At 55.6% G+C, this 16537-nt stretch overlaps 1 protein-coding gene across 9 annotated transcripts in view; it reads left to right on the top strand.

The window, feature by feature from the left end:
* Positions 1-16537, top strand: part of TNXB (tenascin XB) — a 58204-nt gene that overhangs the window by 41193 nt on the left and 474 nt on the right. For 4 of the 9 annotated variants that reach the window (XM_058733394.1, XM_058733398.1, XM_058733392.1 and 1 more), the window contains 21 exons: positions 588-884; positions 2653-3003; positions 3398-3748; positions 5971-6303; positions 7836-8159; positions 8553-8903; positions 9499-9786; positions 10170-10445; positions 11689-11976; positions 12776-13099; positions 13402-13737; positions 14025-14147; positions 14266-14409; positions 14550-14669; positions 14773-14916; positions 15014-15144; positions 15277-15409; positions 15506-15657; positions 15758-15854; positions 15945-16106; positions 16186-16349. In XM_058733394.1, coding sequence (XP_058589377.1) covers positions 588-884; positions 2653-3003; positions 3398-3748; positions 5971-6303; positions 7836-8159; positions 8553-8903; positions 9499-9786; positions 10170-10445; positions 11689-11976; positions 12776-13099; positions 13402-13737; positions 14025-14147; positions 14266-14409; positions 14550-14669; positions 14773-14916; positions 15014-15144; positions 15277-15409; positions 15506-15657; positions 15758-15854; positions 15945-16106; positions 16186-16349 — 4889 coding nt within the window. The remainder of the gene's footprint in view (positions 1-587; positions 885-2652; positions 3004-3397; positions 3749-5970; positions 6304-7835; positions 8160-8552; positions 8904-9498; positions 9787-10169; positions 10446-11688; positions 11977-12775; positions 13100-13401; positions 13738-14024; positions 14148-14265; positions 14410-14549; positions 14670-14772; positions 14917-15013; positions 15145-15276; positions 15410-15505; positions 15658-15757; positions 15855-15944; positions 16107-16185; positions 16350-16537) is intronic. The other 5 variants (XM_058733393.1, XM_058733396.1, XM_058733397.1 and 2 more) reach the window with 5 other exon arrangements.

Raw genomic sequence — 16537 nt, 5'->3', positions numbered from 1 at the left:
GCCCCTCCCCTGCTCATGCTCTATCTCTCTCTCTCAAAAATAAATAAACATTAAAAATTTTTTTTAAGACTAAAATTTAAAAAAATGCTTAAAGACTAAAAATAGCCACACTATTATTTTTTCTTTAAAAATGAACATTCGTTAATATCATTATGTATGTAGGTAGTGTTAGTTTCCTGATTGTCTCATAAGTGTTGTTTTGCAATTTGTTGCTGGGATCAGGTCCAAAAATGGGAGGATACATTGCAATTGGGAGAATTGGAATTTTATATAGGGTGATCAGGATTGTCCCTGAAGAGGTGACATTTGAACAAAGAGTTAAAGGAAGTGTGGACATGAACCACGCAAGCATCTGAGGTCAGAACATTCATGCAAAGGGGATAGTCACTACAAAGGCCCTGAGCTAAGAGGCTGCCTACCAAGTTTGACAGACCATAAGGAGACCACAAGAAGTTTGATGATAAGCAGAAATGGGTCTCAAGTTAGGCTTACAGAGCTGGCCCACCTTCTGGTCTGAATCCAGGAGAGCCGGGGCCTCAACTACTTCTTCTAGCAATAGGAAAGCTTCTGTTTGCATCTATTCCCAGATCCTGAAGGGGAGCCCCCTGCCAACACCCTTCTGAAGCCACACTTGGGAGAGCTAGCAGTGACGGATGCCACCCCCGACTCCCTGCACCTCTCCTGGACTGTCCCCGAGGGCCAGTTTGACCACTTCCTGGTCCAGTACAAGAACGGGGATGGGCAGCCCAAGGCAGTGAGGGTGCCAGGGAATGAGGACCAGGTCACCATCTCAGGCCTGGAGCCAGACCACAAGTACAAGATGAACCTGTATGGCTTCCATGGTGGCCAGCGTGTGGGCCCCGTCTCCACTATCGGCTTAACTGGTGAGTGTGCAACAGGACACTGGGCCCTGCCCTAGCTGGACTCAGTTTCTCTTTCACTGTTAGTATTCAGGTATTTTTGTCCCACTGTCCCTGAGACCGAGCCTCCCAAGCTCCTGAGAGTGGTTCTGCTAGTGTCTCTACTCCAAGTCTTTGGTGTTACCCAAACATCTCAGCCTTTACACACAGGCTTTTTTTTTTTTTTTAAGTGAACTCTATACTCAACATGTGACTCAAACTCACAGCCCCACGATCACAAGCTGCTCACTCTACTGACTGAGCCAGCCAGGCGCCCCTACGTACAGGCTTTTTGGTCCTTGAAGAGGCAAGACATCAGGGAAATAACATAGACTCAGGCAGACCTGGGTTTGAAGCCTCAGCCTATTTGAGCTGTGTGATCCCAAGAGAGTCACTGAATGTCTCAGTGCCTCCTTTTCTTCATCTGTAATGAAAGAAGAGGAAGAAAATTAGTCTCTGAAAATTCTTAGAATGAACTCTCATAATTATGAGAATCCTGCCAGCATGGATGCTATTACTTCAATGGTGAGTATTAGTCAAATGTGCAACTTCACAAGGCACTTCGCTTCCTTCATTACTCACTAACAGGGCTGTGCATTGCTTTTGTTAAGGTCCTTTGGAGCTATTACCCTTCAATGCTTAAGACCCAGTTTCCAAACAGAACAGATAGGAAACAAGATGCTTTTGCAATTCAACGATTAAGGAAGAATGAAGGGGCACCTGGGTGGCTCAGTCGGTTGAGCGTCCAGCTTTGGCTCAGGTCATGATCTCATAGTTTTTGAGTTCGAGCCCTGCGTCGGGCTCTGTGCTGATAGCTCAGAGCCTGGAGCCTGTTTCAGATTCTGTGTCTCCCTCTCTCTCTGCTCCTCCCCTGCTCGTGCTCTGTCTCTGTCTCTGTCTCTCTCTCTCTCTCAAAAATAAATAAACATTTAAAAAAAAATTAAAAAAAAGAGGAAGAATGAAACCCTATGCAGAACAGAAAAGACGAAAAATCTGAAGGCGTGATGGGTCATCTGTACCATAAATTACTGAGAGAGCTAATACAAGGTCCAAAACAACCCAACTGCAAAGATGATCACATGTGGTCTCATCTCTTTGGCCTCAACTGTGAAATCTAAATTCATCTCTAAAAATGCTCAGTAGGGGCACCTGGGTGGCTCAGTCAATTAAGCATCCGGCTTCAGCTGAGGTCATGATCTCTCGGTCCATGGGTTCAAGCCCCGTGTCAGGCTCTGTGCTGACAGCTCAGAGCCTGGAGCCTGCTTCGGATTCTGTGTCTCCCTCTCTCTCTCTGCCCCTCCCCCACTCATGCTCTGTCTCTCTCTCTTTCTCTCAAAAATGAATAAATGTTAAAAAAAATTAAAATGCTCAGAAGCCTTCTAAATCAAAGGAGGTATTAAAGGAAAATACTCACAAAGTAGAATTTCCAAACCTGAGTAGATGTACCTTCTGATGTGACTTATCTGCTATGCTTGGTGGTATTATAAAGCCTTAGTTCTGTCCCTATGCACAGATTTGCTCTGCAGCTCCCAAGGGTTCAATGCATGCACGTGTTGAGTATCATGGCAGTCCCAGCCTACCACCATGGTGTCACCACAAGAGTATGCTCTGTCTGTTGGTTACTGAACATTCAAACCAGGGAAATGATGTCTTAACTCTGGGGAGATAGCATCTAGGCTACAGGGCCTTGGTGTGCCTGGGAGAAATCCAATATCTTTTATGAGAAGGGAACCCACAAGGTATTTCCACACAGTCTCTTTATCTCCTGATCCAGCCCCAGGAAAGGACCAAGAAATGCCAGCGCCAACAGACTCACCCACCATGACTCCCAAGCCTCCCATCAAGCCACGGCTGGGGCAGCTGGCAGTGACAGACGCCACCCCTGACTCCCTGCACCTCTCCTGGACTGTCCCCGAGGGCCAGTTTGACCACTTCCTGGTCCAGTACAAGAATGGGGATGGGCAGCCCAAGGCGGTGAGGGTTCCAGGGAATGAGGACCAGGTCACCATCTCAGGCCTGGAGCCAGACCACAAGTACAAGATGAACCTGTATGGCTTCCACGGTGGCCAGCGCATGGGCCCCGTCTCTGCCTTTGGGGTGACGGGTGAGTGGACGGTGGAAGCCCCAGAGTGGGGTCAGCCAGGGAGGGGGGTCACCTCTCTCGGGTGATGGGTGAGTGGGGTGCAGGAGGTCCCTTAGCTGGAGGCTGAGCCATGGTGCCCTTTGTGCCTCCCCTTGGGGACCAAGGGGTCCTCCCGGGCAGAGAAGGGCCTCCATGAGCTATGCTGGTGTCTGTTCAGAGTTCCCCACTGCTGACCCTGGAAACCCCCAAGCATGTTTTTGAGATGTCAGCTGAGCAAGCCCAGCCAGCCCCGAGCATGGGCTTCTCTGAACTGAATTTGGGGCCCCCAGACATGGTCACAGCTCTCCATTCTCCTAAGATCCAAGGACATATCCTGGGGATCCTGCCTCATCCTTTCTGTGTGTCTCCTTTTCAGCTGCAGAGGAAGAGACCCCAACCTCTACTGAGGTGGAGGAGACCCCCAGCCCCACAGAGCCCAGCACGGAGGCCCCAGAGTCCCCCGAGGAGCCCCTGCTGGGGGAGCTGACAGTGACAGGATCGTCCCCAGACTCGCTGAGCCTCTCGTGGACCGTCCCCCAGGGCCACTTCGACTCCTTCACTGTCCAGTACAAGGACAGGGACGGGCGGCCCCAGGTGGTGCGTGTCGGGGGTGAGGAGAGTGAGGTCACCGTCGGGGGCCTGGAGCCGGGGCGCAAGTACAAGATGCACCTGTATGGCCTACACAGGGGGCAGCGCTGGGGCCCCGTGTCCACTGTGGGCCTGACCGGTGAGTGATGGGGCAGGGATCAGAGGTTTTCAGGGAGAGCTACCTTTTCTCATCAGTAACCTAGATGAGTCTTCTGCTCTTTTGCTAGTCCTTAAGGATCCAGGCCTTGGCCCCCATTCATGCCTTTCCTCCATGGTCTGTGGCCTGTGGTTAGTAGCGTGGCATTTGCTGACATGAAGCTTCATCGTACACACCAGCATGACCTCCTTCTGATGGTCAGCCCCTGGGCTGCTAAGAAGTGTGTCAGGCACAGGCCAAGCACGCGTACACACATGCGTGTACAGGTGCATTTGCACATGCACACACGCAAGCATGCACACACACACAAGAAAGAAAGAAACACGACAACATCCAATCACATTGGGACAATTAAGTAATTAGGCAACATCTAGAAGATGAGCTTTTATGCTCATCTTTTATGCCATCACTGAAATGTTTTGACATAAGACAGTTACTTGATAATATTACATTGAAAAAGGAGCCCCCAGGTTTTGTAAGGATGCTAATCACAGCCACTGGAAAATAACATGGCATGGCAAGAAAACTGGAAAGAAACACGTCTCACAAGATGCATGTTTTGTGGGGCAGGATAGAATGTTCCAGCCCTTTTCTTGCTTTATTCTATTCTGTGTTGCCCAATTTTTTTTTTTTTTAATTTTTTTTCAACGTTTTTTATTTTTTATTTTTGGGACAGAGAGAGACAGAGCATGAACGGGGGAGGGTCAGAGAGAGAGGGAGACACAGAATTGGAAACAGGCTCCAGGCTCCGAGCCATCAGCCCAGAGCCCGACGCGGGGCTCGAACTCACGGACCGCGAGATCGTGACCTGGCTGAAGTCGGACGCCCAACCGACTGCGCCACCCAGGCGCCCCTGTGTTGCCCAATTTTGTTAAATAATGAGTATTTCTTTTATAGTCAGAGAATATTTCCTTTAAACATAATATCTTTTATTTCTAATGTAAGAAACTAGGGGGGCAAATCACAAGGTGAATTAAATTCTAAAAGGGCAGTCAGGGTGGCTTTTCTAAATCAGTGTTAGCCCAATGCTGATGCCTGGTGAGAGCCCTTCACAGAGATCATCTGCCTGCGCCAGAGGCCGTCGTGTGAAGGCCTCTCCGTGGGCGTGGGGCTCACCACCTTTATGACACCCAGTGAGCGGCTCTGGAAGGTTCACTATCCTCTCCTGAACATACTCCAGACAAAGGAGCGATTTCACACAGCCTCTCTGACTCCTGGGGGATAGGCCTCTTTCTCTATGTGCCTTCTTAGGAGTGTAGCAGGACGGGGAGAACGGGAATGATCAGAAAGTGGACATGATAACAGCTCCCGCCCTGAAGGAATGTGTTACTTTTGATCCACTGGTCAATTTTGTTGCCCTCTGTCACAGCAAATCACAAGCATACACAAAGTAAGGAGGACAGTGTAAGGGACCCACGGCCTACCCCCCACACCCACTATCCGATGATGAATTTTTATAGTCCAGGGTTTCTTTCTAAGTCTACATTATTCTGGTGAAATAATATCAACATTATAGAATATGTTGGTATGGAATAGGGAAAAATAGGGAAAAAACTCTCTCATGAGAACACCTTTTGACCCAATAATTGCCATTAATAACAATATCAATAACACGTCCTCTCTCTGCATTTCCCATACAGCGCATGTTTTCACATTACAGAGTGGTCATAAGATTCTTGGCTCATCCTTTGTTTTTGTACATCGGTTATATTGTGAGCATTATTTTGCGGCTGCACAACCTGAATTAATCATCATTTTAATGGTTATTTGATGCTTCATGGTAAAAGCGCCACAACAAAGTTAATCATCTGTGGGCCATTTGGGTACCTGACACATCTTGTTGTTATGAATAATCCTGTAATGGACCCCCATGACACAACTTTTTCCTGCTTTTTCATAATTTTCTTAGGATCGCTGCCCAGAAATGGGATTATTGGGTCAAAGTAAATGAGAATTATTTTGGCTCCTGGCACATGTCTGAATGACCTTCTGAATGTTTATGGTGCCTGCCAGTCCGTGTGTGACGGGAATTGGGAGCCCTTCTCAGCACTCTCCATCAACGAGTTACTAGCTGGCTAACCCAAAGGCTCTCCAGCCTCTACTCCACGGCTGGAGGAGTTATCACTGGATGCATTTTGTTGTCCTAATTGGCATCAGCAGCAGAGAAGCTGACAACTAAGCCCCATTCCCCTGTCTTCTCTCAGCCCCCCAGGAGGTTGTGGAGGAGACACCCAGCCCCACAGAGCCCAGCACGGAGGCCCCAGAGTCCCCCGAGGAGCCCCTGCTGGGGGAGCTGACAGTGACAGGATCGTCCCCAGACTCGCTGAGCCTCTCATGGACCGTCCCCCAGGGCCACTTTGACTCCTTCACTGTCCAGTACAAGGACAGGGACGGGCGGCCCCAGGTGGTGCGTGTCGGGGGTGAGGAGAGTGAGGTCACCGTCGGGGGCCTGGAGCCGGGGCGCAAGTACAAGATGCACCTGTATGGCCTGCACAGGGGGCAGCGCTGGGGCCCCGTGTCCACTGTGGGCGTGACTGGTGAGTGAGGGTGAGAGCTGGGCTGGTGGGGAAGAAGGCCCTACAACACTTTCCCATTATTACCACCTGCATGAAAACAAATACTCGACACAACACATCTTCTTCTGCACATCAGATCTTGGCCCGAGGATCTTGGTAAAGGGCACGCTCAGATGGCGCAGGTTTGGGCTGGGGCCAGAGATTCTCATTCTAATGTGATGAGGATGCTGCTGGTCGCAGGACCACACTTTGAGTAGCAAAACTCCTCACTCACAACAAAGCAATTGGATGCTTTCCTAGAATTTTTTGGACAGAATTGTACTTGCATCCCTGATTTCTCCCAGAGGCTCAGCCTCTCTGTAGTTCACTGGCGGCTGGGGGGAGGGGGAGACAGAGGGTGTTCAGGATGCAGCATGCTGATGGAAGCACCTCTGGGCCCCATGGTTGGGGTATTACCAGACTTAGGATTCCCAAGGGCCAACAAGACTGGATGCCCTGAGCCAAGCACTGTGGGAGTTCCCTGGGGTAAGCCTGATCATGGCAGAGAGACAAGTTCTTATGGTGATGGGGCTCCCAAGCACAGGGAGACAGGCTGTGAACCAGCAGTCAGGTAACAGGGGATATTTGTATGACAGGAAGCCCCAGGGCCAGGCCAGACTGGGGAGCATGCCTAAGCCAGCCTGCCTGCGGGTGTCCACGGGACAGCTGAGAACCGAAGTTGGGCAGAAGTTAGCTTGGTGACAGTGTTGGAGTCAGATCCACGTCACAACTGGTGCCAAGGACTGGAAACTAGTGGCCCATGAGAGAGACCAAGAGGGTTTTGTGTGAGATCTTCTGAGTTGGGGAGAGAGTCTTGAGTAGGGGTGGGCTGTAGGGACAGCTCAGAAGCCAGGGATTTCTCCCGGGGATAGAGAGTGTTGTTGCATAGTTAAGCTAAGGCTGACACCATCAAATGTGCACTGAAAGGCTCATCCTGGCCCCCTGTGAGGAACGGGTGGGACAGGGAGGCAGGGAGCCCAGTAGGGACGTGGAGATTCAGGTGAGAGGCAACGGTGTTGGGGGAGTGCAGGTGAGGCAAGCCAGGCTGGTGGGGCTGCAGGTGTGGGGAGTGAGGAGACCCAGGAGGAACTTGAGAGTGAGTTGCACACTCTTGAGTCTCATGGCAGCTGGGGACAGGAACAGATCCAGGAAGATTCCAGGCTTCCAGTTGAGGAAGGAGGTTCTGAGCTGTTTGGGAGCACTCAACATGAGCTAAAGGGAGTGAGGTGCCAAGGAGACCCCAGTGGAGGGAGGCCCAGGGCACAGTGTGCAAGGGAGGTGGGTGCAGGAAAAACTGGGAGAGGTGGCGGGGTGTGGGTAGGGGTGGGTGAGGGCAGGGCGAGATGAGGGTAAGGGGCAGAGAAGGCCAACATTGAGGGACTGGGAAGAGTAGATGAGTTAGAGCCACTGTGGCCAGCGATGCTGTGTTCCTCATTATCTTATATTTGTAATACACCTGCTTATAGTCTGACCTGCCTGCCTGTCCTCACCTGTCCCTATGTGTCTCTGTGCAGCTCCAGAATATGAAGCCATGACCACCCAAGCCCCATCCACCATGGCCCTTGAGCCTCCCACAAAGCCACGGCTGGGGCAGCTGGCAGTGACAGACGCCACCCCCAACTCCCTGCACCTCTCCTGGACTGTCCCCGAGGGCCAGTTTGACCACTTCCTGGTCCAGTACAAGAACGGGGATGGGCAGCCCAAGGCGGTGAGGGTGCCAGGGAATGAGGACCAGGTCACCATCTCAGGCCTGGAGCCAGACCACAAGTACAAGATGAACCTGTATGGCTTCCACGGTGGCCAGCGCACGGGCCCCATCTCTGCCTTTGGGGTGACGGGTGAGTGGACGGTGGACTCCCAGGGTGGGGTCAGCCAGGGAGGGGGGTCACCTCTCTCAGGTGATGGGTGAGTGGGGTGCAGGAGGTCCCTTAGCTGGAGGCTGAGCCATGGTGCCCTTTGTGCCTCCCCTTGGGGACCAAGGGGTCCTCCCGGGCAGAGAAGGGCCTCCATGAGCTATGCTGGTGTCTGTTCAGAGTTCCCCACTGCTGACCCTGAAAGCCCCCAAGCATGTTTTTGAGATGTCAGCTGAGCAAGCCCAGCCAGCCCCGAGCATGGGCTTCTCTGAACTGAATTTGGGGCCCCCAGACATGGTCACAGCTCTCCATTCTCCTAAGATCCAAGGACATATCCTGGGGTTCCTGCCTCATCCTTTCTGTGTGTCTCCTTTTCAGCTGCAGAGGAAGAGACCCCAACCTCTACTGAGGTGGAGGAGACCCCCAGCCCCACAGAGCCCAGCACGGAGGCCCCAGAGTCCCCCGAGGAGCCCCTGCTGGGGGAGCTGACAGTGACAGGATCGTCCCCAGACTCGCTGAGCCTCTCGTGGACCGTCCCCCAGGGCCACTTCGACTCCTTCACTGTCCAGTACAAGGACAGGGACGGGCGGCCCCAGGTGGTGCGTGTCGGGGGTGAGGAGAGTGAGGTCACCGTCGGGGGCCTGGAGCCGGGGCGCAAGTACAAGATGCACCTGTATGGCCTGCACAGGGGGCAGCGCTGGGGCCCCGTGTCCACCGTGGGCGTGACTGGTGAGTGAGAGCTGGGGCCTTTCTTTGCTCTCTTGATTTCTCCCTTTAGAGATCAGCACGCCTCACAAATGGTCCTTTAGGCCCCTCTCTTTCCTCATATGGTGCTGGTGATCCTGCCTCATGCTTTCATTGAATGAGGATGATAGAGACTGTGTTTAGAGTCAGTAGGCATGTACCCTGTGCCTTATAAGTTTTACCTCTAAGTTCCCTGATAGGGAACCTCAGACTTGCTTAGTTTTTCCTGTATGGCTTCCTCAAGCTCCCTGGCTGCGTGTTTTAGTGACTCAGAATGTGGCTGCAGAACCAGGGTCTCTGGGTTTGAATCCTGCTCTGAATGTATTAATTGTGTGAATTCACAAACATTTCTTAACTTCTCTGTGCTGCAGAGCCACACAAAATTGGCATGATAATGATATTGGCACCCACATTGTGTGAGGCTACTCTGTGAGCTGCTAATAGCAATGCCTGGGACACATTAAGCACTCTAGAAGTACCCGCTACAAAGCATTCATTTCATAGCCTGAGCAAGGCAGTCCCTCTCTCTCTTTTGAAGGGTCCTGCCAGTGACCCCTCAGCCTCCTCTGCTCTGTTCCAGCCTCCCAGCCCACAGAGCCCCCTGTGGCACCCCGCCTAGGGGAGCTGGCCGTGGTAGCCGTGACCTCTGACACAGTGCACCTCTCATGGACCGTGGCCCAGGGCGTCTTCGACTCCTTCCTGGTCCAGTACAAGGATGTGCAGGGGCGGCCCCAGGCAGTGCCTGTGGGTGGACACCTGCATGAGATCACCATTCCGGGTCTGGCCCCCGGCCGGAAGTACAAGTTCCTACTCTTTGGACTCCAGGATGAGAAGCGGCATGGCCCGATAGCTGCAGATGCAAAGACCCGTAAGTGAAGGCTGGAGGCCACCTTCAGCACTGGAGCCTTCCCAGTGTCCTTCGCCCCCTTGTGGCGACCGTTAGAGTTCCTTGTTTCCGTGCTCCGCGCTCCAGACCTATTTACTGAGTCCAGTGAAATCCAGGTCCAGGGCTCCCCTCTTAGCCTTCATTCTCATCCTTCTCCCTACTTTTCCTACATCCCGAGGGACACTGCTTTCTTCCTCGGCTCATCTTTTATTCCTACTCCTCTGCCGCCCCGCTTCCTAACATGTGGCCTAGCCATTCCCTCTAGCTCCTGGAACCAGCTCCCACAGCCCTAGCACCCTGAGGAAGCTCTGTCTGCTCTGTCACCATTTCTGTCACTCTCCCATACACCTCTCTCTCTTTTCCAGCCCCAGACACAAAACCTCCCCGCCTGGGGGAGCTGACAGTGACAGACCTGACCCCGGACTCTGTGAGCCTCTCATGGACAGTCCCTGAGGGTGAATTTGACTCCTTCGTGGTCCAGTACAAGGACAGGGACGGGCAGCCCCAGGTGGTGCCTGTGGCCTCAGACCAGCGCGAGGTCACCATCTCGGGCCTGGAGCCAAGTAGGAAATACAAGTTCCTGCTCTATGGGCTGGCCGGTAGGAAGCGGCTGGGCCCCATCTCTGCTGATGGCACCACAGGTGAGTCCCAGCCCTGTACCCCACCTTTTCTAGAGCTGCCTCCTATCCAAGCCCCCAGAGCTGCCCCGAACCCCTGCCTATCCATGCAGTTTAATTCTCCTGCCTTCAGCCTTTATAACACCAAAAGCAAACATTTACTGAGTCCCTGTCACATGCTAGACACTATTCTGAGTATTTTATATGCATTATTTCCTTCATTCACCGACCGCTGATGTAATAAAGAAAATCCAGTCTTTGGAGCCAAGCAGACCTGTGTTCAAATTCCAACTGCCAGCTTTGTGGTCATTGGCAAGCCACTTCTTTCCCTTGAACCTGAGTTTCTGCACCTGCATAATACTTATGAATAATAATACCTATTAGCACTTAATAAATGATCACATCCTCCTCCCTGTGTCCCAACGGAAGCAAGAAGTGGAAAATATGGAAGGATTTGGCTGCAAAAAGACTATGGAAAAAATCTGCTGTCATTGTGCCCATTACTCAGCCCCCTGAGGAAGGGTGGAGGTGGGTCACTGACCCTTACCCCACTCCCAGGACCATGAGTCACCCTGGCCAGACAGGGATGGGGCACATGGTCACTTGGGGCCTGGGACAATCAGACTGCATAATTCTCTTCCCCAAACCCTCACGATGGGGAGTGACTACAGTCTTCTCCTCTGACCCCGTCATCCAATACCCATCCCCACCTGGGCAGGTCTCTTCTGTGTTCTGCTCTGCCCTTTGTTCTCCCAGTGTTGCCCCACCCGGCTGCCCTGGTCCAGTGGTGTTAGTGAAGGGCTGGGGAAGTGGGTAGAAGGACGGCCCAGGCTGCTTGCAAGAGAGGGGGACGTCCTGGCCAAGCTCTGGCTGCCCAGCCCAGCCCAGCCCTTAGTATTTAGGGGTGTCTCCCTGACAACCCAGATACCCTCTGGGAGCCTTTTTCAGCTCCAGCCACATCCCTGCTGAAGGGGTTAGGAGCCAGGGGGAAACTGAGGCCCTTCTCTACACCCCCAGGCACCCTACCTCACAAGGTGATCTTTTATGCATTTACAGCACCCTGATCACGCCGAGGAGGGAGTGGGCGCAGGAAGGAGTTTGCTCAGTGGCCTCCAGAGGAGAGATCAAGCTGCTCGCTCTCCTTCCTTTGGGCAGACTGCAGCCACACTGCAGGGACCCTTTCCTAGACCCTCATGCCCCCCCGAAGTTTCCAGGGCTGGGGTAAAGGCAGCTCTTGACCAAGAGTTTCTCCTCCCACTCTCCACAGCTCCCCTGCAGAAGGAGCAGCAGCGCCCGCCCCGCCTGGGGGAGCTGACAGTGACAGATGAGACCCCAGACTCCCTGCGCCTCTCATGGACAGTGGCCCAGGGCCTCTTTGATTCCTTTGTGGTCCAGTACAGGGACACAGCTGGGCAGCCCCGGGCAGTGCCTGTGGCCGAAGACCAGCGGGAAGTCACCATAGAGGGCCTGGAGCCTGGCAGGAAATACAAGTTTCTGCTCTATGGGATCCACAGAGGACAGCGCCTGGGCCCCATCTCCGTCCTGGGAGTGACAGGTGAGCAGGAGGACCTGGGGCATAAGGAGGCCTGCCGAGGGTTCTGGAGGAACGGAAATGCAGTGGGGCCAGCTCTGATGGTAACCAAGGAGCCCATCAAAAGCTGGAACCAGGGCAGGCGTGAGGAAAGGCCCTGGCAGCGGTCCCCAGCGTCCAGGCCCCCACCCTGCTCAGCGCCGCCAGCTGTGCCCCATCACTCTGTTGAGGCAGCTCTTTCCTCCCCACAGGGTGGCCTTGCCAGATAGGGGCAGACCCCTCCTGTGGGTGAGTCAGGAGCACTTTTTGTCAAATGGAAAATAACTGGAACAGAAAGTAGGCAAGGGGCATAGCAACCCGTAGAAGTGGCTGCCATGATGGAGCAGGCTCCTCCTCGGGAGTTACTAACACCCAGCTCAGGTCAGCGGGACGGGGCACTTGGGCCCAACCTGGAGGGCGTGATTTGCCTTTCTGGCTCACCAGCCAGCTCCTTCCTCAGCTTTTCTCAGGAGGACCATGTGCCCCGAGCTCGGGGAGTGAGCAGCTATTCCCACCGCAGACCATCAGCCTAGGCACCCAGGGAGGGTGGGGAGGGAGCAGGCCGTGCAGATATCTTGAGGCATAAGAAGACACAAAGGTAGAAAAGGGGAAGCAAGCCCCTGATTCAGACACAGCAAGGGAGCCAACAGAGGGTAATGGGGCCACAGTGCTGACTCAGAGAGGCCCAGGGGTGGCAGGGAAATGACAGAGTCAAGAAAAGGAAGATGCCAGAAGAGCCTCAGTCACCCCTGCTCAGCATCTTCCCTCGCCTTCTTCCACACAGCCCCAGAAGAGGACACGCCAGCCCCCTGGCGCCCAGCCACAGAGGCCCCCGAGCACCCTGAAGGGCCTCAGCTAAGGACACTGGCAGTGAGCGACATAACCCCAGACTCCCTGCACCTCTCGTGGAGTGTGGCTCAGGGCCCCTTTGACTCCTTCGTGGTCCAGTATCAGGACACGGATGGGCAGCCCCAGGCCTTGCTCGTGGATGGCAACCAGAACAAGGTCCTAGTGTCGGGCCTGGAGCCCAGCACCTCCTACAGGTTCTTCCTCTATGGCCTCCATGAAGGGAAGCGCCTGGGGCCCATCTCAGCTGAGGGCACCACAGGTACTGGAGGTTGAGGGCCCTGTATCTAGGCCTCCCCACCTCTAGTCTGGGACTGAAAGGGCTAAAGGGGGTGCCCAGAGGTGGTGACACGTAAGCAGGGTACTATAGAGGGAGGAAGGCGTGTGCACTAGCAGTCCTTGGCTCTACACACACGTGCTCACTGTGGATCCCACCTGTCAGTGCCAGCCCCGCATTAGCTCCATTTCGCAGATGGGAAGTGGGAGGCCGTGGTGGGGTGGTAGAAGAGACCTGCCCCAGGCCACCGAGGTGGTGTGCTTCTGTCTCCCACCCACTCTGTGCAGGGTCTGCTCCTGCCGGCCAGACCCCAGGGGAGCCAGGGCCCCGCCTGTCCCAGCTGTCGGTGACTGATGTGACCACCAGTTCGCTGCGGCTCAACTGGGAGGCCCCATCTGGGGCCTTTGACTCCTTCCTGCTCCGCTTTGGGGTCCCATCACCAAGCACTCTGGAGCCCCACCTGCGTCCCCTGCTGCAGAGGGAGCTGATGGTACCAGGGACACGGCGCTCAGCGGTGCTACGGGACCTGCGTCCAGGGACCCTATACACCCTTACGTTGTATGGGCTGCGTGGGCCCCACAAGGCCGACAGCATCCAGGGCACGGCCCGCACCCTCAGCCCAGGTAAGGCCCCCACGTTGGGCACGTTCGCGTGCTGCCCCAAAGTGTGGGGTGGGGGGTCTTTGTACTTTGTAGGGTGGGACCTAGTGCCTTAGCCAGAGGGAAGGTCAGTGAGTGGTGGAAGGCTTGGAGGGATCTACAGAGACTTCCTCTTCTAGATCTAGAGGAAAGGGGTGGTGGTGAGCAAGTCTGGAGCCACTGGGGCCTTGGAAGAAGGGGTGCGGATCCTGGGGCCAGAGGCCCCCTGCCCCGTGCCCTCACCGCCACTCCTTGGCACCCACCCCCCTCAGTTCTGGAAAGCCCCCGTGACCTTCAATTCAGCGAAATCAGGGAAACTTCGGCCCTGGTCAGCTGGACGCCTCCACCATCCAGAGTGGACAGTTTCAAAGTTTCCTACCAGCTGGCAGACGGAGGTGACACCCTTTTGCCATGTCCTCACCTGCCCTCATTTCTCCTGCTCCCTGCACTCTAACAACCCTGCAGCCCTTCCTTGATTCCCTGGGCAAACTCCCAAGCCCGACATGTTTGCAGGGGAGCCACAGAGCGTGCAGGTGGATGGCCGAGCCCGGACCCAGAAACTCAAGGGGCTGATCCCAGGCTCTCACTACGAGGTGACAGTGGTCTCCGTCCGTGGCTTTGAGGAGAGCGAGCCACTCACAGGCTTCCTCACCACAGGTAGGATGGACTGGGACCCGGACGGGAGGTAGGGGGAGAATGAAGGGGGAGGGAAAAGGGGGTGAGGCCAGCAGGGCTTGGGAAGGTGAGGGGTGGGGAGAGGAACAGGGCACAGCTCTGAGCCCCCTCCCTTCTCCCAGTTCCTGATGGCCCCACCCAGCTTCGTGCGCTGAACTTGACGGAGGGATCCGCTCTGCTGCACTGGCAGCCCCCCCAGACCCCTGTGGACACATATGACGTCCGTGTCACAGCCCCAGGGGGTGAGCGAGGCTGAGGCCTCTGGAGAAGACTCGCTGAGGGTGGGGAGAGGGGCTCTGGCAGGGCACGAAGGGGACAGATGCTGATGCTCACCCCCACTCCCAGCCCCCCCACTGCAGGGCTCAACCCCTGGCAGTGCTGTGGACTACCCTCTGGGTGGCCTTGTGCTCCACACCAACTACACGGCGACGGTACGGGGTCTTCGGGGCCCCAACTTCACCTCCCCGGCCAGCATCACCTTCACCACAGGTACGGCCTGTGAGGTGTGCGCGACAGGGGGAGGGAAGGTCCAGGGGAGCTAGGATGGGCCTTGTCTCCATCTTCTGTTCCCACCTTCCCCTCCCAGGGTTGGAGGCCCCCCAAGACTTGGAGGCCAAGGAAGTGACCCCCCGCACGGCCCTGCTCACTTGGACTGAGCCCCAAGTCCCGCCGACTAGCTACCTGCTCAGTTTCAACACCCCTGGTGGACAGACCCAGGTGCCCCCACCCGCCCCTCACTGGCTGACTCCCCTCCCGGGCCCCCCTCCAGGAGGTACTGCCCCCTCCTCTGCTTCTCCCAGTGGGGCTCCACCTCCCTCTCCCCTGACCTGCTCCCTGTGTGTCCCACAGGAGATCCTGCTCCCAGGAGGGGTCACCTCTCACCAGCTCCTGGGCCTCTTTCCCTCCACCCCGTACAGCGTGTGGCTCCGAGCTATGTGGGGCGAGAGCCTCACACCGCCTGTGTCCACCTCCTTCACCACCGGTATTTGGGCACTGGGACCTAAGGTCAGGGGCTGAGCAGGCAGCAGGGGTCTAGGGTTTGGGAAGAGGACTCGGCCCCTCATTCTCCTCTTCTCAGGTGGACTCCGGATTCCCTTCCCTCGGGACTGTGGGGAAGAGATGCAGAACGGAGCCAGCACCTCAAGGACCACCACCATCTTCCTCAATGGCAACCGCGAGCGGCCCCTGAATGTGTTTTGTGACATGGAGACCGACGGGGGCGGCTGGCTGGTGGGTGGCAGACGGGCCCCCGAGGCTCTGCACGGGGCGGGGGCTGCTGAGTCAGGAGCCTTCGGCTGACGGTGCCTCCACCTGCTTCCCTGCTTCCCAGGTGTTCCAGCGCCGCATGGACGGACAGACCGACTTCTGGAGGGACTGGGAGGACTATGCCCATGGCTTTGGGAACATCTCTGGGGAGTTCTGGCTGGGTCAGTGCCTCACAGGGATTGGGGACCGGGGAAGGGGTGGAGGCCCTGTGGGCACCAGAACCCTGATGAGAGCACTCTCCCTACCCCCAGGCAACGAGGCCCTGCACAGCCTGACAAAAGCCGGCGACTACTCCATGCGCGTGGACCTGCGGGCTGGGGACGAGGCCGTGTTTGCGCAGTACGACTCTTTCCGAGTAGACTCTGCTCCCGAGTACTACCGCCTCCATCTGGAGGGCTACCATGGCACAGCAGGTGAGGGGTGGGCCTGGGGGCCGCGGAAGGTGGGGCAGGGGGCGGGGAGGCCCTCACTGCTCCTTCTACACCTGTGCAGGGGACTCCATGAGCTACCACAGCGGCAGTGTCTTTTCTGCCCGTGATCGAGACCCCAACAACTTGCTCATCTCCTGCGCCGTCTCGTACCGCGGCGCCTGGTGGTACAGGAACTGCCACTATGCCAACCTCAACGGGCTCTATGGGAGCACAGTGGACCACCAGGTGAGGGGCCTGGGAGGCAGCCCAGAGCGGGGAGTGGGTTGGGGCCCAACCTGCTGGGGTGTGGCAGGACAAGTTACCGAGCCGCTTGGCGCCTCAGGGCCCTCATCTGTGAAATGGAAGAATGATGCCAATCTCACCAAGTTATCTGAAGGGGGAAATGAGCACGCTTTATTGGGTGTGAAGGGCCA

This window comes from Neofelis nebulosa, chromosome 6 (assembly GCF_028018385.1).
Source record: "Neofelis nebulosa isolate mNeoNeb1 chromosome 6, mNeoNeb1.pri, whole genome shotgun sequence".
In the NCBI taxonomy this organism is placed as follows: domain Eukaryota; kingdom Metazoa; phylum Chordata; class Mammalia; order Carnivora; family Felidae; genus Neofelis; species Neofelis nebulosa.
This window is presented reverse-complemented; position numbering and strand designations above follow the sequence as displayed.